Source organism: Canis lupus, chromosome 20 (genome assembly GCF_011100685.1).
Source record: "Canis lupus familiaris isolate Mischka breed German Shepherd chromosome 20, alternate assembly UU_Cfam_GSD_1.0, whole genome shotgun sequence".
NCBI classification, from domain to species: domain Eukaryota; kingdom Metazoa; phylum Chordata; class Mammalia; order Carnivora; family Canidae; genus Canis; species Canis lupus.
The window spans coordinates 57,296,801-57,322,304 of NC_049241.1; the positions used below are offsets into that span (position 1 = coordinate 57,296,801).

Sequence of the window (25,504 nt, forward strand, 5' to 3'; positions counted from 1 at the left end):
ATGCGCTCCAGATGGTGCCCAGAGTGACCTGCACCCGGAAGAAGGTACAGGTGTTTCTATCTTCCCTCTAGGAGCTCACTGAGTTTTCCGTCCTGTGCTTGGAGTCGGAGCACACACACTGCAATCCAGTGGCAGTTACAAAGGCCTGAATTGGTGTTCAAATGAAACTAGTTCACTCTCACCTACTTAGAAAGTTCTAGACTAGACGATCTCATCTGGCTGACATCCCAAATGCACGAGGGTTTCTGGCACAGCAAAGGGATAGGAGACACCTAACCTGCGCTGCCTGGTACCTGGCCATGGCCCTGATCCCTCACTCCTGGCAGCTAAGATGGAGCACGAGGGAGCCCCCTCCCCCTGTCCAGGCTCTGCGGGGAGACTGTGGGAGCAGGGCACGTGGCCCCAGAGTACACGCCCCTCAGGTGCAGAGGGAGTCTCAAGGCTACCACTCAGGGTGGCCATTCTCAGGTACACCACGGGCCGTGGGAGCAGCCAGGGACAGCAGAGTGCTCCCCGGGGAGGACTGCCCTGCTGGCCAGACTGTACCCCAGCACACTGGCCTTAGACTCAGCTTACTAAAATTCAGAAAACAAACTTCTACCTAGAAGGTTCAGGCCAGACTCAGAAGAGGACCTCACTCTACAACACCACCCACACAATTCCAAATCCAGAAACCTCCACAAGCACAAGGAAAACTCAATCCTACCTAAATGCCAACTGACTCTCAGGGAAGCAGCCTGGCTGGAGAACCAGAGCATGGGCTTTCGAGCTCCTTCGGCGACCTGCCCCTCTGCTGTGCCCAGCAGCTCCACGGCAAGTCCGGGACTCACACACGGCAGGGATGGGAAGGCAGAGGACGGCAGCAGGGGCGGCTCTGGCCAGGGGATATGGGCCCACATGTGGGAAAAAACCAGAAAAAGCCTAAGAGGCCCCTAGGTTAGGGTCACCAGACAAAACGGGTGCCAGTCGAGTTTGCATCTCAGGTCACAGTTCAGTCACCCTCCAGCATAAGCTTGTACCGAGAACATCCTTATCCTGACAAGCTCCTTGCTGCCTGCAGGATACCTGAGTGTAACTGCAGAGCCTGAAGCCCGCTTGTCAGTCTGGCCACCCACCCCGCGATCCCTGGGCCCAGGGGCAGCTCCCGTCACAGACAGGGCAGGGTTAAGGGGAAGTACGTTACCTTCCTTCATGTTCGCAAACCGCTCCTTCAGCTGGTGATCCACCTCAGGACCAAAGGCAAAATTATTCACAAATATAACACTGCAAAATAATATTCCAGTTGAGTAAAACGAAGGTTCCATTTGCACACATGCACAGAGTCCCAGTGCACGCCACACCTACCGCCTCCACCGCCAGCTCCCCCAGCCTGGGGACGGGACCCGGGCCCGCAGGGCATGACGGCTGCCCCTGGGACGTCCCTGGGGTGGAAACACGGACAGCTCAAACATCACCCGGGGACACAGGGATGAGGACACCTAGGCAGGAAGGCAGCAGGGACAGAGGCCACACTTGAAAGTGAGCCGCCTGAGGACAGGCAGGACCAGAGGCAGAGCCCTGCCAGGGGAGGCGTGGCTCGCCCCTTCCTTCCTTCCTCCTGCTCTCTCTGGCTCTCTCTGGCACCGGGGTCTGAACACGCCAACCTGGGTGGCCAGGGAGGGACTGCCCCACCTTGGGCGTGCAGAGGCGCTCTCGGGGCGGCTACGCTCTACTAGCAGCTGTGCCACCGGTCCTCTCGAGTCCCACGGGTAAGCAGCTCCCCACTCGGGCAGAGGCTGTGCCCTCCCTCATGAAGTGCCTGCCTCCAGATAAAAACCGCGCAGCAGCGAAAACTATGCCGCAGAGGGCAGAACTGCACCCAGGACCTTTACTTCGTCTTTTGCAAGTGACAGAAGACAGAGTAGGCTGATGGCCGTCCCCTCGCTGCTTGTTTTGAGTCTCGACAGTTTAAAATCGAGACGCCTGGAAACCATCACAGCAACAGGGTGAAGTACAGTCACAGAAGACCTGATCAGAGCTGGAGCAGACACCGGATGGCAGCGGGCAGAGCGGCGGGGAAGAAATGCTGAAGACGTGGATCAAGCCCAGCACGCTCTCCCTGCGCCACCGCACAGCAAAGACAAGGACAGGGGACTCTAGGCTGGGACACGCTCCGACAGGGAGTGAGGCTGGCCTGTCCCAGTACCTACTCAGGGACGGAGCCTGGGAAGGCTGGACACCAAAGGCTCAAGATGGCAGAGGCCATGACAGGGCATGTGCCAGCCAAGGCCCCAAGGACAGCTCTGATGGAAGAAGGGTGCTCCAGAGGCAGCTGCCCCCCCACATCTCATTCACGAGAAACCAGCAGCAGAGACAAATGTCCCCAGCAAGAAGGGCTGGTAGGGGAAGAGAAAGGACACCCCTGCTAGGAAGCAGAGCACCCAGGGGGACGTCAGGGGGATGCTCTCCAGTTACCAAGACCTGTTTCCACTCTGCCTGCACGAAAAGGGGCCTGGGGGACAGTGCATGTTCCTTGAGCTCTCATGTTGCCAGGGTGACCACAAGATGTGACACCTCGGCCTGGATGCTGCTGGCCAATGAGGGTGGGGGTTCCTCCCCACTGACAGGAATGCCCACGGGGTTAGCAGGAGACTCTCGGGAAAAAGAGGAAGACATGGTGAGCAAGGGAGAGCAAACTGGACCCAATTCAGATGAAGACTTCTCATGGGAGAGCCACAAAGGAAGATGCTCTGGAAAGAATAGGACACAGCTCTCCCTGTCAGTAGACAGGTGGGAACTACGGGGCAGCAGGAGGTAAGTAAGCACACCTGAAGGACAGACAGGGAGAGGACAGATGGCAAGATGCCCCCAAAACAGTGGACTACCGTTGGCAGAGCAGACTTCAGCCCAGGAAAATGGCTCTGGGGCGTGCAACACCTCTCGGGTCCCCGGGCTTCCAGCATCTAGGCTGATGTGCCAGTCCATGACCTCACTGCGGCACCCCCAGCCCAAGGCCAGGGGAAGGGCTGCAGACCAGCTTCAGGCCCACAGCAGGTCTGTAGGAAGGCGTGGGCAGCGCCGCAGCACCCCAGATGCACGGGACAGGACACCACTCTACCGCTGGGTGCAGAGAAAGAGCCCTGCCCCTGCACCCCGCCGGGAGAGGCGTAGACACAGCAAGAACCCACACGCTGAGCACAAGGCCCAGATGGTAGGGAAGCGCCCTCCCAGACGGGCAGCCGGGGGACTGGCACGTGTGAGCGTCGAGCCACACCTGTCCCTGCCCTGGGGCCCTGGGACCAACCCCCGGACCACCTGCTCTGCTGCAGGCGAGGGACAGGGAGACAAGGACCCCGCCAGCCTCCACCAGCCTCCTCTCCTGTGTGAACCGCAGTGCACCCCGCGGCCTCGCACCCTCCCCGGGGGCGCCTGCCCGGCCAAGCCCTACCTTGTGTTGGCAATCCGCTCTCTCCACTCTTCTGAGAGGAAGTCGCCTCTTTCCAGCTGAAAGGAAGAGAACAGGAGGGAGGCTGACTCAGGAGGCCTCACCCGGCCTCGCACCCTGCCCACCCACCTGCCCGCGGAGAGAAGATGAAATGAGCGCAGTCACTGAGGTGGGGAGGACATACGACCAAGGTGGCGGCGGCTCCCGGGGTGAGGGCCCCGCTCTGGCAGTCACTGTGCAGCGACCCCGAGCGGGAAGGGAGGTTCCAGCCACGCCAGAGGATGCGCTGCAGAGTCACACAGAGCCAGGTGGGGGCGAGCTTGGGGCACGGCCACGCATGGTTCTCAGCCAGCTGTAGGCCGGACAGAGGCGGGCTGGCAGGCCAGGGCAGCACACAGAAGAGCTGTCGTGATTCGGGAGGCGACCAGGCCACAGAGCACTGTCCCGGGCGCCCCGGCACCGCACACGGTGAGGCCAAGGCTTGTTCTCTGACCCCCCGCAGCACCAGCCTCCTGGGGGCTCACTCGCTCTTCAACGCCTGCTCTCCACGCCGCGCATCCCAGCACACCAGCACTGTGACGCCCGGAGCACCCAGTTCTTACTGACCAAGGTGTCCAGAGCTGTGGCACTCAGTGAACCAAAAAGTTGAAGTCTAATTTTATTATTCTTTAAAAATGCTCAGCATACGCCAGAGAGAAGCGAGAGTATACATCCCCACAAACCTGTGCACGCCCGGTCCTGGCAGCACAATTCAGAAGAGCCAAACAATGGAAACAACCCAAAACTTCCATCAGCGTGTCCACTATGCACAGGCACGCCCCCCAGCGCCAAGCAGGAGTGGGGCCCCCACACGCTGCCCCGGGGACAGACCCCCAGCCCATGAAGCTCAGGGAGACAACCAGACACAGGAGGCCCCATGGGGTATGACACGTCCAGGACGCGCTAGTCCACAGACGGGGAGAGGGTTAGGGGAGCCGGGGGGAGGGGGCGGGGTGACCAGGAAGGCCCACTCTCCTCACGAAGACAGCAGGCACCCACTGGGGCAGTGGACCTGCTGTCACTCAGAAAGGGACCGAAGAAAGACCGAGCAGAGACAGGCCTATGAGCACTGCGCCCCAGTGCAGAGGCTGTGCACCAGGGCAGAAGTAGCTGCCAATCCTATGCCCTCCAGCCCATGCAGAGATCCCACCTAGGGTGCAGGGGGATCAGGGGAGGGCACAGCCCACCGAACGCGCTCAGGCACCGGGGGTGTTGCCCACACCCTAGCTGTCGTTATCCCTAAACACTCTCCCCACTTATGGAGCTTTCTGAACCTGCCACTCTCCCCAAGACAGCCTTGCTAGGCCTCAGGAGGGACTCAAATCCAATTTTACTAGTGCTGTACAAGAGAGCGCTGGCACGGCGGGCCCGAGACCCCTCCCCAGACGCCCTCTGCTGCATCTGGAACTGGATGCCCAGCTCCCGCCACCTCACAGGCTGAGCCGTCTGTGCAGACACGGGGTTCGTGCTGAGCACCTGCTGCCCTCCTGAGCCTGGGGTCCCGGCCGAGCCGGGCAGAGGGCCCCCCGAGACCGACCCCCGCAGAGAAGCTGGGCGCCGGGTCTCTGCCAGCCCCGAGACCACACCTCGCACACATACTCACGGCTCGTGTTGGGGGAACTGAGCGTGTCCTGTGGGTCACCCGGGGGAGGACCCTGGGAGCTCGAGCCTGGTGTCCCCGCCCCGCCCCCCCAGGCCTCCACCCTGAGCTCCTGTGCTTCACATCCTCTCTGTGTAAGGCAGGGCCACGGGGCTGACTCGGTCAGGTCACTCTCTCTGACTCGGGGCCTTCAGGCACTTGTCCACATGGCTCCCCTTTCCTGGGGGCCCCCCTCTAGGCCGTGCTGTCAGGCCACGGCAGCACTGCTGAGCCAAGGCAAGAGAACAGCCCCGTCCTAGGCGCTGCCCACCATGTCCTGCTGCAGTTCTGCTCCGGGCATGGGTTGCCCGTGATCCTCCAGGAGGGACTGGCTGGCTGGGGCACCCGAGTTAACAGTGGCCTTCCTGTGCCCCTGCCCAGGGACCCCGTGCCTGGCCCCAACACCACTGGGCCCTCCAAGTAGGAGAGGGCTCTGGCACACACAGGTGCAGAGGGCTTCAGTCCCCCACCTCCTGTTCCACAGGCACCACAGGTCCACTCGAGGCCCTGGGCCAACAGGCAGGGCTAGGGCGGGACACAGGTGGAGTGTGGGAGTGTGTGCAGCCACACACCCCAGCCACTGCAGTCCCACAACAGGGTCCTGGAAGCTGTGTCCATGCCTGCATGGAACACACACACTCTCTGGTCGGGAAAAGAGCACAGCTTCCAAGAATAAGAGACTGAGGTCAGCCCCACCCAAAATCAGGGGGGCAAGAGCCACCCATGGGCAGCCCTGCTACTCAGCTAACATGCCAGGAGCTGCTGCAAGTCCACAGACGCAGGAAAGCTCAGTCGAACCACCAGACCCTGTCTCTTGGCAGCACCCGCCTCCCAGAGATCCAACTCCAACCGAGACCAGAGCAGAGGTGGGCCAGAGCTTCTGAGATGCATGGGGCCCCAGATGACATGGCCCAGGCACCCCGAGGGCCACACAGATGCCATCCTGACGTGGCCAAACCTGGAGGGGTGGCAGGTGCCCAGAGGGAGGCCCCTCAAGGCCCAGGATAGAGAGTCACCGGACCATGAGTACGGAAGTGCCTCAGCACAGGCCAGTCCACAGACACCCTAGCACCATCCCCACGTGGCACCTCCTTGAGGCCACAGCTGCCCAAGGTAACAGACTCTCAATGCACGAAACCTACTGTATACCAGGCCCACTGCCAGGCGCCGCAGCATATGGGGCTCATTGTCAACAGCACGGTTACCGTGTTACAGGGCTCCGGGGGCCTGGATGCCAGCCTGGGCAGGGAGCTGGACAGAGAGTCTCCCAGGTAGAGGCAGCACCCTGAGGTGACACAGGCCTGCAGGCAGAAGCCATGCAGAAGGAAGGAATGGGGGCTGTGACAGGAGGAGGCCTGTGCGCGGGCAAGAAGGGCCTGGCGCCCAGGCACCACTGCGCGGCAGGACGGGGAGGTGGAGGCCGAGGCTGGCAGGGGACCCTGGCTGGGCGGCGCCTCTGCAAAGGCAGGGGGAGCGGGAAGGGGGGGAACAGAGGAGGCGGCGGCCGCACGGGAACCCTTGGCCTCCAGCAGCAGGCTCTAGGCCTGGAAGCACACACTGGGCTATTTTTAGACTCCTCTTGGCTCTGTTTCCTCTTAGATTCTTAAGTAACAGGAGCAGGACTCTGTCCGCCAACAGGGACGCCTGGTCAAAGCCACAGAAAGCTGGGGGAAGGCCTCACAAGACCTAAGACATAAGTTCCCGCCAAATTTGGGTATTCAGCAGTCAGCACATGCTCCCCACGCCCCCCGGAGCCGGGCTGCTCGAGACAGGACACCCTCTGGAAACAGGCAACAGAGCAGCAAAGGCACGGCGGTTGCCTGTCCTGCGGCCAGCTTTTTCCACACACCCACTGCCAAGGTCGTGCCCAAGTGTCCTTCAAGCCAAATTCTATTCCCAGCCACCTCACAGGGGCCACGGCAGGGCTAGCGAACAATCTACACCACACGAGACCTAAGGGATGAGACGGTTTCCACATGGGGAGGCCCGTGTGCCGACCACCACACCACGAGGCCCTGATGTGCCACTCACCCCAGACAGAGACAAGAGAAGGAAGGAGGACGGCGGAAGGAGAGGTGGCCCTCCCAGGCCTTACCCCTGCCCCTTGCCCCAGCCGTGAGGAGCATGCCTGAAGCTAAAACCAGCTACAAACAAAGTCCTGGAAGCCCTGCCTGGAGTACCAACGGCCATTTCTGAGAAACGTGGCACAACTTTTACACTGAGGGCTGGTGGCTGTTTGGCCTTCTCATCAGAAATAAGAAGTAGTTTAAGATGGGGAAACCTCCATTTCAGGAAGTCATGGACTCAGGAAAATGCGGGAAGCAACTCCCTGGAAATGGAGGCCAACTGGGCTTCCTGCACACGCAGCCGGAACAGCAGACACCAGGGAGCCTCAGACGTGGGGGCACGGGAGAGCACAAAGGCCGGACCGCTCGCCTTTCACACAAGGTAGAGAATTCCAGAGGAAACTGCCCCAGGAGACAAAGAGGAGAAGCCGGGCCCCAGTCTGGATATGCAAGTCCTGGCCCAGAAGAGCAGAACAGAAGCAAAGGGACACCCAAGGACGTTACAGGACGGACTACGGGCCAGGATCTCTCGTGGACGCAGACGCAGACGCAGTCTCAACAACACAGGTGAAAACCACCATGCACCACGACTGGGCGGGACTGACCCAACACACAAGGCCGGCTGGACACCCAATGCTCGCCACATCAACAGGCCGAAGAAAGATCACAGACAGGATTGCATCAACACACTCAGAAAAAGCATTTAACAAAGTCCAACGCCCATTCATAATGAAGATTCTCAGCAAATTAAGAAGGGGCTGTGTCAACCTGATAAAGAACACCCACAAAATACCTACAAACTCACATCACCTCCGTGGTGAGAAAGTGGAAGCTTTCCTGGTAAGATCAGGAACAAGGCCACCGCGCCCCTCTCACCACTGCTTTTTGGCAGCACGCTGTACATACCTGCTGTTACGCTGGCTATGCAGTGAAACAGGAAAAATAAAACATATGCAGATTGGGAAAGAAGACGTAAAACTGCCTCTGTGCACAGATTACACGATCATCAATATAGAAACTTTGAAAGAATCCAGAAAAACAAACCAACCTTCATCTAATAAGCCATTACGGCAACGTTACGGGGTAAAGGTGTTCCCATTTGTGACCATGCAATGTACAGAAGCCAACTGCTTTCCTGTACATCAGCAACGGACAAGCGCAATTTGAAATAAAAAAGACAGTATCGTTTATACAAGCACCAAGACAGACAGACACACTGACAGACTTAGGTATAAATCCAGCAAAACACGTACAAGATCTACAGGAGACAAAACACCAAACTTAGATGAACGAAACCAGTGACAGACTACAAAGCGAGGCAGGCCACGTCCAACGGCAGGAAGACGAGATACTGTCCAGGGGTCAGTTCTTCCCAAGCGGACGTGCAGATTCAATGCCATCCCGACCCCAATCCCTGTGTGCTCTGAGATGGATACCCACAAGCTGACTCTACAGTTTATCTGGGGAGGTGAAGGCCCCAGAGCAGCCAGCACCACGTGGAAGAAGACCCAGGCCAGAGGACGGGCGGACGCTGCCCGAGTGAAGACTCGCTCCAGAGCCACGGTAGGCGGTTTGGGCTGCTGAGGGAGTGAACAGAGAGCAAAGGCTGGGCAGCAGGGCAAGGGCAGGGCTGCACTCACGGGGCACAAACAGGTAGGCCTCCACGTGCAGACAGAAGGATCCAGGGGCCAACCCCACAGCCTCCCAGTCCCACACACGAAACAGAGCTGTACGACTCCCAGAAGACACCAGGGAGCAAGTGCGGGTGACATCGGCCTTGGCGATGACTTTCAAACACTACATTTGTGCAAGCAGTAGCCATCAGGGCTGTCCTGAAGAAGGGGAAACCTGCCCTCTCCCTTTTTCCCCACACCCCAACCGACCCCCAGCCTGTGATCACAGGCTTTATTCTAGTCTCCTAACGCAACAAAGAACATCGATCGGTTCCAGCTCAACAGTCAACGCCCCACGCGATGGCTTGCTCTGGGCTGGTGACAACGGAGAGTACAAGAGGTGAACGCTTGTAAGACATCTCCAGGAAGGAGGAGCAACAGGGCTGGCCGTGGAACCAAGTGGAATCTCAGTGGTTTGGGCCTCGAGCTCTGGGTATGTGCAGGTAATGACCTGAGATGGGGAGAGAAGGATGAGTTAAAGATCCGGTCTGGACACACTCTGTCCGGGTGTCCCCGCAGTGGCCAAGTGGGTGCAGGCTGTACGGCCGCAGTGTATCCACAGCAACAGAGAGTAAAGGATGAGGCTTGGGCCCAGACACGTTTCAGGCCGTGACCCAGATGCCCTGGACAGGAGGCCAGGGGTCTGGAATGCTGTTCGGCCAAGGAACATGGGCATCGCAAGGCTGGGCCGAGCAATGGAGGCTGAGGCACAGCAGCAGCCAAGAGAGCTGGGGGTGTGTGCCGCCCCAAACCTGAGCCTGGCCAGGAGGGACTCACGCTCAAGGTCTCATGCTGCCAGGAAGGCAAGAAGATGCTACTGAGCTGGCCAGCGGACAAGGGAAGAGGCCGCCTTGTCCATATCCCACTGCCCAGCCCTGCGCTGCTGCCACAACACACGCATGCACGACATGGAAAGAGGGCCCCTGAGACCCACCAGGTGCCTGGAGACACGCTGCACACGATTGCCTTGGTGCAGCTGAGGGCTGGGAGAGAGGGGCGCCGCCATGTGCCACCTCTGCTGTCAGAGAGTGCGGGGTAGGTGCAGCTGTAGCCCCCCCAAGGAGGCCCAGAAAGGGTGGAAGAGGCAGGAAGAGAAGAGGGTACTGCTGATGCCGAGCGGGCCTTCCCCCAACAGCACTGCACGCCCAGCTCGGCCGTGCACACCGCGCTCCACGCAGGGAGGGCGTCCCCAGGAGCGAAGAAGAACGGCGGGTCAGGGGAGGAGGAGGCACGGAAATGGAGCTGGATCGTTAGCCGCAGGGGCATGGAGCGATGGCACTCACTGTGTATTCTGCATGCTTTTTTCCATACCATTTCATCCACTTCCTGAACTCTCGGTCCATGGTCTGCAAGGGAATGATCCGACAGCCCGTCAGCGCCTCCCCTCGGCCCCTTCCTGCCCCCACCCTGGGACAAGCTGGGGCTGCCCACCTACCAGCCCTCAACACAAGCCCTTTGAGAAGCCCCAGATAAGTCTAGGGGTCGCAGGGGAGGACACCCCGTGGCACCTGCAGCGTCCACCAGAAGTGTGGGTCACATGCTCTGGAGGCCTTTCTGGAGACGCATCTACCCCCTACAGACCCCATGGACCCCACCCCAGGCAGACAGGCCGAGCGGTGATGCCTGCTGACCACGGTGCGTCTGGAGGAGACAGGCCCAGCCTGGGGGAGACGAGGCTGTAGTCCTTGTTGGCAGCACACGCAGTGGGGCCCAGATGTGCATGCGGAGACCCAGCAGCCCCCAGAGCGCCCACCTCGTTCTGTCTTCCCTCCCAACGCCCCATGGGTCATGGCAAACAAGGTTCAAAATAACAGACACACACACATGCACACACACGTGTCCCACTCCAGAGTCACTCACCTCCGCGTACTTGGCTGGGATGTCAGCTTTCTCCACGCCATAGTGATGTTTGCAGTTGGTGGCCGCGGCGACCTGCAGCACAACCTGGCCCACTCCTTCAGAGAGAGAGAGGTACTGTCAGACGTACCCCCCTAACACAGAGGCGCCACCTACGCAGAGTCGAGGCCCCAGCCAGGCGGGTGCTGGCCATGGGGGTCAACGGACAGAGGCTCCTGGCTCTCCAAGAAGGTGCCAAGCACTCCCTAAGGTCAGTGAGGACAGGCTGGTGAGCTGAGCCCCCTCCAGGGGATGGCCATCTGGCTTACACTGCCTCGTGCAGACAACACTCCAGGGCTCCTGCAGTGGGAACCTGCTCTCTGTCTACGAGACCTACGTGGCATCAACTGTGCCGACACAGCTCCCCGAGACTCAGTAACACCTCCGGAAGGCTCCCGCGTTACCACCGCGGTGCGGCACGGCTGGCCAAATCTGAAATCACCCTGAGAATGCTCAGCATTGACTGGGGTTTGATGCGGGATTGGAGGTTGCGGGAGAAGCCCCCTGCACACAGAAACAGGGTCTCCAAACCACTGTCATCTGGTGGCATCACTGGGCAGCCCAACGAGCAGGCCCAACACACCAATACACCCAGCTGTCAGCGTCACGAGGGGCAGTCTGCAGGTGCTCCAGCGCCGCTGCGACACCATGTGCACCAGGAAGCTCCTTCCACTGTTGTGCCTCTGATACGTTCCGGGAACCTTTGAGTTCACACTTTGAATAGAATATACTCAAACAATAAAAGTAAGCACACCAGGGTGTTCGGCTGGCTTCCTTGGAGTACAAAACTCTCAATTTCAGGGTTGTGAGTTCAAGCCCCCCATTGGGGGTAGAAATTACTTAAATGAATAAAAAAAAAACTTAAGAAAGCGAGAAAGGGGGGGGAGGGAGGGAGGGAGGAAGGAAAAAGAAAGAGAAGAGAAGAAAGAGAAGAAAGAGAAGAAAGAAAAAGAAAGAAAAGAAAAAAGAAAAAAGAAAAAAGAAAAAAGAAAAGAAAAGAAAAGAAAAGAAAAGAAAAGAAAAGAAAAGAAAAGAAAAGAAAAGAAAGAAAAGTCCCACTATTTAGAAACACAGAGTAAATGCCAAGGCCCATAGCGAGAGGATGTAAGGGTCATGGACAGCGATGTGGAGGGTGTTAAGAGCTGGGTACGAGAAGCTGGGTGGGTACTTTTCAAGATTCCTAATTATTTTTTTTTTTTTTTAAGATTTATTTATTTATTCATGAGAGACACACAAAGAGAGAGAGAGGCAGAGACACAGGCAGAGGGAGAAGCAGGCTCCATGCAGGGAGCCCGATGTGGGACTCGATCCCGGGTCTCCAGGATCAGGCCCTGGGCTGAAGGCGGTGCTAAACCGCTGAGCCACCTGGGCTGCCCCTAAATCTTTTAGTACAGGTAAGTTCCATGGTCTTTTAGATAACTGATTTTAGAAGCACATGAATTCTTTTTTTTTTTTTTTCAGAGAGAGAGAGAAAGAATCCCAAGCAGATTCTCTGCTAAGTGCAGAGCCTGACACATGGCTCAATCCCACGACCCTGAGCCAAAACCAAGAGTCCAACGCTCCACCAACTGAACCACCGAGGCACCCCCGAAATATACACATTTATTAAAATGTGAATTTAAGTTAAATTAGAAAGGCTCAAACTAATGATGACATCAAACAAGTCCTCATCTGGTGTGCTGGCCCTTTTCCAAGCACCGAGGCCAGGCCGGTTTCAGACGGGACTTTGAATCTGCAGCACAAGGCTCTGTGTCAACCAAGGTCACATCCAGGTGGCAGAGCTGCCCCAGGGGAGGGCTGTGCACAGGGTTCCCATGTCAGCCCTGTCAGCTGGGCACGTCCCACTGGGAATCAACCAAGCCGAGGTGTTTGTTCAGTAAAGCTTATAGTTGATCGTGCGGACACCTGCGAGGCTAGGCCGAGGCCAGGCCCCTGCCCTCAGGAGACGGGAGATGCTGGTGCCGGAGGACCACCCATACACAAAGGAGGGGGCGGCTGGTGAGAGCCGGGGAGTGTGCAGGAGGGGCGAAGGCTCCCAGCAACATGGGGGGCTGGTCTGAGGTGGTCACTGGCATCCCCTCTGAGCCAAGAACAAGTCCCACAATATGAGTAGGGGTGAGAGACAGGGAGGGGCCCTTGAGAGCAGGAGGAACTGGCCTCTCCTCTGCACAGAGCACTGGCTTGCTGCACGGAGGGGCAACTCCCCGTGAGGAGCTGTGGGTGACACAGGGTGGTGACCGAGCTGTCCCTTCCATCTCCGGGGGCCTGGTAGCCTGGCGGTGCTTACAGCACGTCTGCTCACACTCACCACTGCCCAGGTCCACAAACAGGTCATCCTCGGTCATCTTGATCTCGTCGATCATCTGTGCGACCAAGTCAAAGGAGGTCTCCCCGTACACCTCCGGGGAGAAGGGCTCATAGTTGTTGAGCTTCTCGGGGTCCGTCACCGAGTGGTTGTACACCTGCTGCAGGATGTGCCTCAGGAGCCCGTTGGACGGCCGAGTGTTCAGTTTCATGGGCTGAGTGGTCCCCTTCCACTAGGACATTAGATAAAACACCAGCACATGTCACATAAGTGACGGCCCAGGCCCGCACCCTGTTCAGCTCATGCAGCCCGAGGAGGGAGTCGGCCCTGGGGCGCCTCTGAGGCCTGGTGCCCTAACCTTTCAATCTGCCCACTTTAGACTCCCGGCAGCCGTCCTTCGGCCACCTGCAGCCTGTGACGGCAGCACCGATGGCTCCCAAGGGCCCTCCCAGCCTAGGGCCAGTCCTCCGCCGTGCAGGTGAGTAGCGGCTGCCCACTTTGAGCGGCCCAGGTCAGCCCCAGGCCCCACCTTCTGCCCAGGACAAAACCAAGGGGAGGGCTCTGGACCAAGGCAGTGGGTGGGGACCCACACAGCTGACACCCAGAACTTCTGTGAACCCCGGTCTCCGGCACAGGAGGCCCAGACATGCTCGTCTGACTCAGCATCCCTCTCCCCTCTCATCAGTAACAGTGATGGGGATGACTGCCAGGTCCTCGGTGCTGCACGGCCCAACACCCTGCCATAGCTCCCCTGACAGCAAGGCTCTTGCCAGAGAACCGCCCCCTCACCAGGAGCCCATGCTGCCTAGACAGTGAAACATCCTTGGGAACAGGAGTGACACACTCACTAGAACCACTTCGTGGCGGGGCATAACCTGGCTGTCTGTTCTTTGCCAAGCGAAGGCTCCCCAGACCCCAGCACGGCAGAGAGAGAGGTGAGGACAGAGCGCCAGGCCTCTCCATAATCAGAATGTCCGAAAGGGAAGGCAGGAAAACACTCCTAACACAACTGGCTGAGGGACAGGAGAAGCCCCGGGCAGGCCCCTGACCGCACCCACCTGTCTCAGCCTGTGGGGACGGGGCACCGATGTGAAGGTACATATGCACTTGAGACCCTGGGGATGCCCACCCAGCATGCTGGGGACAGGGACTGAGAATGCACCCCACCCCCAGCCTGCTCCCAACAGCAGCACCCCAGGTGCCTCCCACTGGTGGTCAGCAGTACCCGGCCCCACGCCACAGTGTGAACCCCCACACTCCGGGGTGGTCGGCAGGGGTCTGTGAGGCGTGTCGTTAAAACCACCCAGGAAACTTGATGGGCAGCTGGGCTGAGCACTCCAGCACATGCCCCCGATAAGCAGAGGGGTATGAGGGGAGGACAGAGGCCACCTACCAGCTGGTGGATGCTGTCGATGGCACGGTTGTATTTGTCACAGAGCCTCTGCATGCTTTCGAAGCTGAAAAGGCAAAGGAAAGGCGCCGGTCACTATGGAGCTCAGAACAAGCCACAGGGGCCTGGCGGGGCTCTTGGGGGGCGGGGGGTGGACGGCTCATGGACAGGCAGAGCCAGCTCTCCCCTGGTGAGAAGGAAGAGGTCACACGTGCACAGCAAGGCTGAGCCAAGAGTCTGGGGCTGAAGCAGTCTGGCTACGTGGCCAGATCATGTATCTCAGGGCAGCCTGCAGAGACCATGGATCACGGGTCAACGGTGTGCCCAGCAGGTGTTAGGTGAGAAAAGGGGCTCTGCACAGCCTTCATGAAGCCCTGCAGTCAGGACCCAGGCCGGCCCTGACTCCCCACCCAGTGGGCTGGGCCTACTGCCCTAGGGCAGTGTGCATGAGCCTTACGGGGTCTTCCTTCCCTGGCTGGAGGGGGCCTCCATCTCGGGACGGTCATGGGGGCCACCCAGCAGAGGAAAGGGCCCCCTACTCTCAGGCTGGCAGAAGAGGACACTGCCCAGCACCTGCCCCTACAGTTTCCAACACTTTCAAAGATGTAAGTAGCATGTTATTAGAGGCCTAATGAGAACCTGCTTGGCAGTTTTTCAGTGAGACCGGACTCTCCCAAACCTATCATTTTTACTCTAGATATGACTTTCAATGAAATCCCCTAACCCAGGACACTGTACAAAGCCTGGGGACATCTGCAGACATTCTGGGTGCTCCTGGCATGGAAGGGGTGGGGCCAGGGATGCTGGTCTGCCTGTGACAGTGCCCGGGATGCCCCGCTGAGAGGGACCTGCCTGATATGGGAGAGTGCAGGGGTGGGGGGTGGTGGGGACACACGCTTCACGTGTCTGTGCTGTACTGGAGAGGGAGTCACCCAGGGGGCTCTTTCTGTAACACCTACATGCGTATACAGCAGCAAGGAGGCTCCCTCCCTGAGCTGGACGCCAGGAGCCCGGAAGAGGCCCCTATGCACATGGGACACAGGAAGCAATGACCACACAATGGCTTGGGGACACACATTGCTCCCCAAGCCACCGCCCCACTGTCTCCTGCATCTTTGCTGGTGGCCTGCCCTTCATCCCTCAACCTGTGATCCCTGGTTTCTCATGCAGCCTTCAGGGGAAAACCATGGCACTACTTTTTAATTCTATTTCCTTGTGGTTCCCCTCGCCCTGGACAGCTGTGAGCACCCAGGCCTCGCCCCCGCCCTCCCCCACCCCCAGAGGAGGCCTGCCCCTAGAAGGATGCACAGACGCTGTAGCAAAACTACCCTCATGAGATCCACCCCAGGAGCTCACGAGCACCTTCCCTTTACAACAGAAGTAGAAGGATTCAACTAAGCTGGCTCTGCTATAGCAAGTCCAAGGTCTCCCATACGACAGCCGTGATGGAAAAGCGAGAGAAGTGGAGAGCAAGCAGGAATAGCAGCCGCTACCAAAGCCTGATGGGTCCTCACAAAGGACAGTGACAAAGCAACCCCCAGGGTAACGTGGTGAAATCAGGACACAGGACAGACACAGGTGCTGCAGGTGGTTTAGCCACCTCCCCAGCTCAGTGCCAAGCCAGGTGGAACCAGGACGCAGGAGTCCACAGCCCCCGCAATGCTCTCAACCCTGGAGTCCAGTGTCTGGGTGACACTCCTTCACCCTCCTAATTTGTAAAATGAAAGATCCAAGACCTGTGACCCCTGGTTTCTCATGCAGCCTTCAGGGGAAAACCATGGCACTACTTTTTAATTCTATTTCCTCGTGGTTCCCCTCGCCCTGGACAGCTGTGAGCACCCAGAACTCGGCCCACCCCAGAGGAGGCCTGCCCCTGGAAGATGTACAGACGCTGTGGGCGGGCCCTGCCGCCACATTGCCTGAGAGAAATGGGGATGCCCCACCACAAACCTGACCCCGCGGCCACACTAGGCCCTCGGATGGATGCCTCCAGACTGGCTGCCCACTGCCCACTTCCAGTCTTTCCTAAGCCATCTGAGTACAGGACGGAAGAACCTCAAACACCCCCCCTTCAAATAACTTGTAGCAAAACTACTCTTAATAGCCCTGGCTGCTCCTGGCCAGGCACAGAGCAGTCAACCCATTACTGAAGGTGTGTTTCCCTGGCCAAATGGCTAATGTCCAAACGTCAGCGCTTGGGTACACTCTCACCCTGGAAGCGGGAGAGGTTCACTCCAGTCCTCAGTGCGGGCCCATGCTGCCAGCTGCACGCACACCACGTGACACTCTGGATGAGGAGTGAGCATAGTTTTCTTTCTCAAATGCTGGGCTCATGATTAAATGGGGAACAAGGCAGGAGGCCAGGGGACCGGATCGGGGCTGACAAACAGACCAAGAAGCCCTTCAAACACAAAAGCAAGACCAGGTGAACACCCCACCTGGGAGCCAGGTCCTAGTAGGGGCTTTGGGCCTCTTCTGGGCTGCACCCCTTATCAAGAGCAAGCTATCAAAGCCCACAGATGACTACAGTCCTTCAGGGAAGACTTCAGTGCCGATTCTAAGCCTGCCAAGAGCTAAAACGGCAGGAGCACGGAATGTCAGCCTTCCTTCTCAAAGAGAAACAAAAACTCCAGGCAGGCATTCCAGAGATGGCCTCGCCCTTCTCCACCCACAGAACTCTCCTCTGAGATCCAGGACGTGCCTGTAGGAAACTATGAGAGGTAGCCAAGGGGCTGGACACACAGTGACAGACCAAACCCAACTGGGCCCCAGACGGACTGGCCAGAGCCCGAGCCCTGGGAGGCCAGCACAGAGGCTCCCGGGTGGGAACGCTGGCTGCTGGTGACCGCCCGCAGGGAGGACGGCCACTCGGCGGCTAGCTCAGCCTGACTTCACACATACCAGGCGCCGCTTCCGCAGTGTGGCATTTCCAATTACGTCCTTGCTCTGACAGCCTCTGCCAATATTTGATAAACATTTCCTACCAAAATAACTTTGTGGAGGCGACAGCCAACTCTAAAAGGAAATTTCAGACCAGCTTGCACCGTCGAAGAAGAGCTGATCAGAGGTTGTGTCCCCAGCAAGCATGGAGAGGCAACTCGGGCAGAGCTCTGCTCACCTTTTGGTGTCGTAGTCGATTAAAACGTAATTCTCCATAGCAAGCTTGAGGTCTGGGATCTCTTCACAGACCCATCTGAAACACAAAAAAGCAGAAACAACAGTGAAGAGTATTCTTCACGCTCTATTTTTTACTCTCAACTGTGTCACTGTTTACTCCCAAACACTTAAAAAAAAAATCCTCATCATTCAACTCAAAATGCACAAGAGAAACTAGTGTAAGAGAAAATGCGCATTACTTCAGGGTAAACCATGTGATGCCATGGATGAAGCTGCGCTTCACGCGCGGTCTGGGGAGCTCCCGTCCCTGTGTCACTGTCAGCTGCTGGGGGCTCCTGGGGGCTCCTGGCCCATGAGGGACAGAGCCAAGGAAAGCAGCCTACTTCGGGCAGAGAACCTGGATGGCAACACGTGCACCGGGAGCCAGCAGCTGTCAGGCCATGCGTTACCCAACCCCAGGACACGGGGGCTTCTTCAGCTAACACGCTACAGTAAACAGACACAGAGGGAGCCTACACAGTAAAGGACAGAAACACACACCTGCCAACCCCAAGGCGTCACCCTTGCTGGATCCCAATGCAACCCTGACAAAGAGCCTCGGGAGAGGAGTCGATGCTACAGATCTTCCAGAGAAAACACGGGACGTGATGGAAAACGTCCTGCCAAGGGATGTGAGGACTTAGATGAAATGAACTAATTCCTGGAAAGACACATGAGCAAAACTGACACAAGAAGAAAGGGAACAGCCCTGAGCCTACTATACACCTAGATTGCCTCGCTGCTCAAGCACGTTCCCACAGACACGTCAGGTCTCGCTGGCCTTGCTGCACAGTTCTACCAGACATTTAAGCAGGAGTGACACTAATCGTTCTCAGTTTTATGAGGCCAATGTTACCCTGATACCAAAACCAGAGGGAGGCAAAACTGGAGTAGAACAGGCTATCTACCCACCAATATCCCTCATGAACACAGACACAAAAGTCCTCTAAAAACACTAGTAAACTGAAGTCAGCAATACATGCTAATCAGGTGGGGTTTATGGCAGGAAAGAATCACTACTCCTCACCTTACCTAACAGTATAAAGGGTAAAAAGTGATCATCTCAACAGATACAGAAAACGTCTAAGACAAAACCCAAGCCCCAGGCAGGATAAAAACTCTGAGGAAGCAAGAGGTGGAGTGAGGTGGGGCTGTGACCACATGCCCACTGTCCTGCTCTGCCTGTGGCCTCCCTGCCAACTCCACTTTGTGGGGACGCGAGGTCTCCAGTAGGAGGGAGGGATGCCCTGTGCTGTCCTATGGGCGTCCCATATCCCTGTGTCCCTGTGTCCTTGAGCCAGACTCCCTCACCAGAGCAGGAAGCAGGTGCTGAGTCCAATTAGCAGTTTCCTTCATCATCATGTCCCACCAGTTCCCCCCAAAACACACACACACACACACACTCCCACCTCATACTCTGGAGCCCCTCCCCACAAGACCCCTTCACACTCACAGTCACCAGAGCCAATGCCCACCTCCAAGCATCAACCTGCCCAAGGGTCCCTCTAATACATCCGAATTTTCCCTCCCTTCCCTCCTCATGAGCATGTCCTTGCGGTAAACTCTCTGCTCAGCAGCACACATGGTGCACGTCAGGAGACCTGACAGTACAGGAAGGTACAGGTCCTACGGATGCCACCACACCACTGGTGCAGGACTGAGCACTCCCAGAAGGGTGGGGACAGGCAAGGACACAGGCCACCACCATTTCCCTTCAACACCCTACGACAGGCCCCAGCCAGCAGCAAGTGGCAAGAAAAATAACTAAACAGTATAAAGACTAAAAAAGAAGAAGCGAAACGTCTCCATTCACAGACACACAATACGATACACAGGCCATCCCCTAAGAATTTATATAAAAGCTTCTAGAATTTACATGAATTGAGCAAGGTCACAAGACATGAGGTCAATGGGCAAAACTGAACTATGTATGCATATACCAGCTCCGAAGAATTGTTAAAATTTTTAAATGCCATTTAAAGTAACAGTAAAACATAAATACCTAAGGATAATTTTTTAAAAGATTTACTTATTTATTTTAGAGATAGTGCATTCAGGGGCAGGGCAGAGGCAGAGGGAGAGAGAGAATCTCAAGCAAGCTCTAGCCCAGCGCAGAGCCCAACCCAGGGCTCGATCTCACAACCCTGAGATCACAACCTGAGCTGAAACCAAAAGTTGTATATTAAGTGACTAAGCCACCCAGGCACCCCATTAGTGATGAATTTAATAAAAATTTTCCAAGACTTCTAATATTGAAAACTATAAAACATTGCTGAGACAAATCAAAAATGAAGGAAAGCAAGGGAAACTATGTTCATGGAACAGAACACTCGACGTTGTTAAGATGACCCTTCTTCCTGGACTGAACTGCCAACTCGAAGGAATTCCTAGAACAAGCCCAGTAGGCCTGCTGAGAAACAGACAAGCTGATTCTACAACTAACATACAAAGAGAATCTATGAGAGCCTACATAATCTTTAAAAAGAACACTGTTAAAAGATTTAACTGCCTTATTTTGAGACCCACTGTAAATCTCCAGTAACCAAGAGAATGTGTTGCTGGAATACAGAAGAGAGAGATCAATGAGCCAGAGCACAGAACAGAGGCAGACTTACATCTCAACGGGCTGACTTCTTTTTTTTTTTAAGATTTTATTTATTTATTCATGAGAGACACACACAGAGAGAGGCAGAGACACAGGCAGAGGGAGAAGCATGCTCCACGCAAGGAGCCTGATGTGGGACTGGATCCTGGGTCTCCAGGATCACACCCTGGGCTGCAGGCGGTGCTAAACCGCTGCACCACTGGGGCTGCGCCAATGGGCCTGCCCTCAACAGGCTGACTTCTGATAAAGGCACCAAGCCAGTCTGATGGGGAAAAGGAAGTCTTTTTTAATAAATGAAGCTGGAACAACTGAATAGAAAAAAAAAAAATGAATCTTAATCCCCACAAATATAAACCCCCATTTGACATACACAAATATCCATTCACAATTGATCTTAAACCTGAACACAAAAGCTGAAACTACAAAGCTTCTTGAAGAAAACAAAAGAGAATACCTTCGTAACTTGGGCAGGAAAAGTCTCCTGGACGTGACCCAGAAGAGTAACCACCAAAAAATGAACTGACACACTGAAGACGTCCACTAGTCAAGTGGAAGCAGCACTATGCGTAATACAGTATTCTCATGGGGCACTCACTGCCAGAATATGTCAAGAATTCTCACAACTCAGCAAGAAGAAGACAAACAACTCCATCTCAAAAAATAGCACAAACTACTCTCCAATAAAAAGAAACCAGAGCTCCTCAGAGATGTGGCTGATTCAAAGGTTTGGAACATGGGAAATTCAAGATGACTCTGAAGCATCTGTGGTTCTAGAAAGTGAGGATGTACTCAGGAAGGCGGGGCAAGGACAGGGCACACACCGAGAGAGCCCCAAATGGCCAGCAGAGGAACAATGTGAGTGACAAAATAGCAGTAGTGGGTTATAGCCCACAGAATGAAATAAATACATATGGAAGAACAGCTCTTCCTTATAGAAGACTCGCAGTCCAAAATGTGAAGAGAATGAGGAGAGAGAAACCCACCTTTAGAACAAAGCAGTAACCAGCCACGGCAGGTGAGACCCACCTCTGGACACCAAAATCTGCGGTAAAAGTCCAAGGAAAGATGAGGTATTTACATGGTCTCCAAGGATCTCCTCCAAGGTATTTATTAATTAAAAAGGGAAAAACACTGGGCAGGGGGATGGGTAACTGGGTGATGGGCACTGAGGAGGGCACTTGATGAGATGAGCACTGGGTGTTACACTATATATATGTTGGCAAATCAAAATTCAGTCAAAAAAAAAAAGGAAAAACACGGACTACACATCAGAGAAACATGGTAGACCGGGTGAGCAAGGTTAAGGTCACCACAGTAAGACAAGGCCTGCACTGAGGGCTCTTATCATGAACAGAGACTTTTTGTCAAATGCTTTTTTTGCACCTGTTCCCTATCATTCAGAAACACACCACAGATACTGTTATTTCGTTCATAAACACCTCAGCACTCATCTGTAAAACTTAAAGACTACTTCTTTTAACACAACTACAGCGCCATGCTCACACCTAGGAAAAACAATACCAAGGACAGCAGGGAATTTCCTCAAACTCAAACAGACCATCTATGAAAACCTAGAGCTTTTACCACTTCTACACAAAATTGTGTTGATCCTAGCCAATTCAATAAGGCAAAGAAAATAAATAAAATCATAAAGACTGAAAGAAGTCTTTATGTCATAAAGACATAAAGAAGAAGTGAAACTATCCCTATTCACAGATGATATAGTTATTTCTACAGCAAGTCCTAAGAAATCTACAAATCAAGTACCAGAATCAATAAATTTAGCAAAAGTCATGGTTAATATATGAAAATCAACTGCATTCTTATTAGCAGCAGGCAAATGAAAAATAAAATTTAACACAGAATCTCATTTACAATGGTGTCAAAAACTTAACTACCTATCTGGGACTAAAGCTAACAAAAGGTGTTCAAGATCCCACACTAAGATAAAAGAGCACTGCTGGGAGAAATGTGGAAAGATCTAAGTAAGCAGAAAGATATACCATGTTCATGGGTTGAAAGATCCAGTATTGGAAGGCTCAATGGCCAATCTCCAAATCACTATTGATTCAATGCAATTCCTGACAAAATTATGCAAAAATCAACAAGCTGATTCTAAAATTCATATGGAAATGCAAAGGAGATGGAATAACCAAAGCAGTTGGAATAACCAAAGCAGTACTTATTATTATCATCATTTTTTCAAGTAAGCTCCACACCCACTGTGGAGCCCAACATGGGACCCGAACTCCAACTCTGAGATCAAGACCTGAGCTGAGATCAAGAGTTGGATGTCTGGGATTTTTAAAAAGATTTTATTTATTTATTTGACAGAAAGAGAGAGAGAGAGCACAAACAGGAGGAGCACCAGGCAGAGGGAGAGGAAGAAGCAGGCTCCACGCTGAGCAGGAAGCCCCACGTGGGGCTCTATCTCAGAACCCCGGGATCATGACCCAAGCTGAAGACAGATGCTTAACCAGCTGAGCTACCCAGGTGCCCCAAGAGTTGCTTGTTTAACTGGCCCACCCAGGCACCCCACCAAATTACTATTTTAAAAGAAGATCAAAGGTGGGGAACTTACTCTGCCCAATTTCAACATTTACTATACAGCTAAATTATTTTTTTTAATTTTTTTTAATTTATTTATGATAGTCACAGAGAGAGAGAGAGAGAGAGAGAGAGGCAGAGACATAGGCAGAGGGAGAAGCAGGCTCCATGCACCGGGAGCCCGATGTGGGATTCGATCCCGGGTCTCCAGGATCGCGCCCTAGGCCAAAGGCAGGCGCCAAACCGCTGCGCCACCCAGGGATCCCAATACAGCTAAATTAAGCAAGTTTTTCTCTGGTGAAAGAACACAGACGTGGGTCAGCAGAACAAAACCAAGCCTAGAAATAAACCAACTCCTACACTGTCAACCGACTATTGACAAAAGTGATAAGGAAATTCCATACAGAAAGGGCAGTCTCATTAACAAATGGTGCTGGAAATATTGGACACCCACATGCAAAACAATCAACTTCAACTCATACCCTGTACCATATGTCAAAATTTACTCAGAATGAACAAAAAAAGTTAAATAGAAAACCTAAACCATAAACCTTCTAGAAAGCATAGAAAAAAATGCTTGTGATCTCAGATTTGGCAAATATTTCTTAGGAGGCAGAAGACACAAATTATAAAAGAAAAATGTGTACAAACTGGACTTTTATTAAAATTTAAGCTATCTATGCTTCAAAAGACACTGTTAAGAATATGAAGAGGTAAGCCAGAGACTGGAAGAAAACATTTGCAAAATACACATTGATACAGGACTAGTAACGAGAATAGGTAAAGAATACTTAAAATTCAATAGCAAAAGATAGAGAACATCATTAATTATTAGGAAAATGCTTATTATTATTATTATTTAAAGATTTTTTTATTTATTCATGAGAAACACTGATAGAGAGGCAGAGACACAGAGGGAGAAGCAGGCATCTTGCAGGGAGTCCGATGTGGGACTCGATCCCGGTACCCTAGGATCATGCCCTGAGCCAAAGGCAGATGCTCAACTGCTGAACCACCCAGGCGTCCCAGGGAAATGCAAATTAAAACCACAGCGAGATACCACTACTCAGCTCAAATTAGACCAGCACAACCAAACCATGTCAATAGCACATGCTGGTGCGTTGGGGAGCTACTGGGACCTTCCTGCATGATCCCTTTGGAAAACATCCTGGTAGTTCATCTTAAAGTAAGTTGCTAGAAAACCCAGCAATTCCACTCCTGGGTATTTGCCCAAAACAAACAAAAAACATATCTACTAACAAAACCCACGTGAACATTCCTAACAGCTTTATTTATAATCACCAAAGTCAAAAACAGCCCAAACATGGACATCAATCTGGTGGGATGAACAAACTATAATTCCCTACAGTGGAACACTCCTCAGTAACAGAGGTAAAATGACTAAAAAATTACACACAACAACAGGGAGAATCTCAAAATCATGTGCTGATTGAAAGCAATCGGGGGAGAAAAACGTATGCACAGAACGAGTCCATTGGTAAAGTTCTAGAGCATACAGAGTAACCTGCAGTGGCAGAAAGTGGGTCGGGGCTGCCTGGAGACAGTGGCGGAGGGAAGGTAGCAGGGGACGCAAGGAGGCCCATGTGGCTGACGGAGACGCCCGCTACTGAGGCTGCCTCACACATGTGCGCACACACCCACATCGGTCAGAGCGTGCACCGTGCCTGCCTATGCTTTCTTGTACTCCCACTGTATCTCAACTGCATCTTTTAAAAGTATAAACACAGAAAAGACTACAGTGGATGGAGGTACAGATGACACTTGAGTGGCAATGAGTGGGTCACTGTGAGGCTACGTGGTGAGTACATGGGTTCGTGACAGCCTCTGCCTACCACTCTATCTTGCTGGGAATTCTCCATTATAGAAATTAAATTAAGAGACCATCTCACCAGTGAACAGAATTTGCAGAGACAAAAAGGAACAAGGTGACGTTATTTTGAGACTCAGGACGTGAGGCTCAGGCCACGGCCAGCTCCAGGAGAGGACAAGCCACAGCAAACAAAGGGCTGGCTGGGCAGCTGCAGCACTGGTGCTGACCCCCTGCAGCGCAGGGACAGGCACCCTGCTTGGCGGATGAGAAACCGGCATAGAGGCCACTGGGGCTCACGCCAGGCCACCTGACTCAGAGCTCTCCTGGTAACCACAACACTCCCACTTCCTAACCAGCAACCTTCTTTAAAAATAACATAAATCAAACTAAGGCAACTAATTAACACTATTGATTGCTTTCAGGCCCACCCTGCAACATTTACACGGATTATTTCATTTAAATTGAAAACAATCTGGCAAGGAGGCATTGCGTGGCCCCAAGAGCAGAGCACGTAGGTTCACTGCCCAGCTACCACGCGGCAGGGAAAGGACTCCCATCGCAGCTGGACCTCACACCCCACCTTTCTCACAGGGCACCAGAGCCTAGCCCTGCCACCGGCCACTGCAGGTTCATGCAGACATCATGACCAGGGCCCAGGTGGTTGCTACATGGTTAAGGATTAGGGGGACCAACACAGCAACCGAGGCCAAAGCCACACATACACATGAACGGCTTTAGTGCAGACGCTCAGAGAAGGATGGGGTCTCTGAACACAGACGTGTAGAGCAAGCAGCAGTTACAGAATTGCGCCCAGCAGCCACGGCCAGCACTTCGGGGGTCCTTCCAGACCCCAGGCCAGCACGGGAGAAAGCCCACCAGAAACAGAAGGGCAGGCAGCCTTCATGCAGGTTCCGTCAAGGCCGCCTGCCTGTG

General features: G+C 54.5%; 1 protein-coding gene across 5 annotated transcripts in view; it reads right to left on the reverse strand.

Moving 5' to 3' along the window:
• Positions 1–25,504, reverse strand: part of DOT1L (DOT1 like histone lysine methyltransferase) — a 65,038-nt gene that overhangs the window by 23,073 nt on the left and 16,461 nt on the right. For 4 of the 5 annotated variants that reach the window (XM_038567902.1, XM_038567901.1, XM_038567904.1 and 1 more), the window contains exons 3-9: positions 17,551–17,625; positions 14,436–14,499; positions 13,046–13,274; positions 10,702–10,796; positions 10,125–10,187; positions 3,428–3,483; positions 1,184–1,263 (exon numbers count right to left, since the gene is read on the reverse strand). In XM_038567902.1, the coding sequence (XP_038423830.1) occupies positions 1,184–1,263; positions 3,428–3,483; positions 10,125–10,187; positions 10,702–10,796; positions 13,046–13,274; positions 14,436–14,499; positions 17,551–17,625 (662 nt within the window). Of the gene's footprint in view, positions 1–1,183; positions 1,264–3,427; positions 3,484–10,124; positions 10,188–10,701; positions 10,797–13,045; positions 13,275–14,435; positions 14,500–17,550; positions 17,626–25,504 lie in introns of those variants that run through there. The other variant, XM_038567905.1, reaches the window with a different exon arrangement.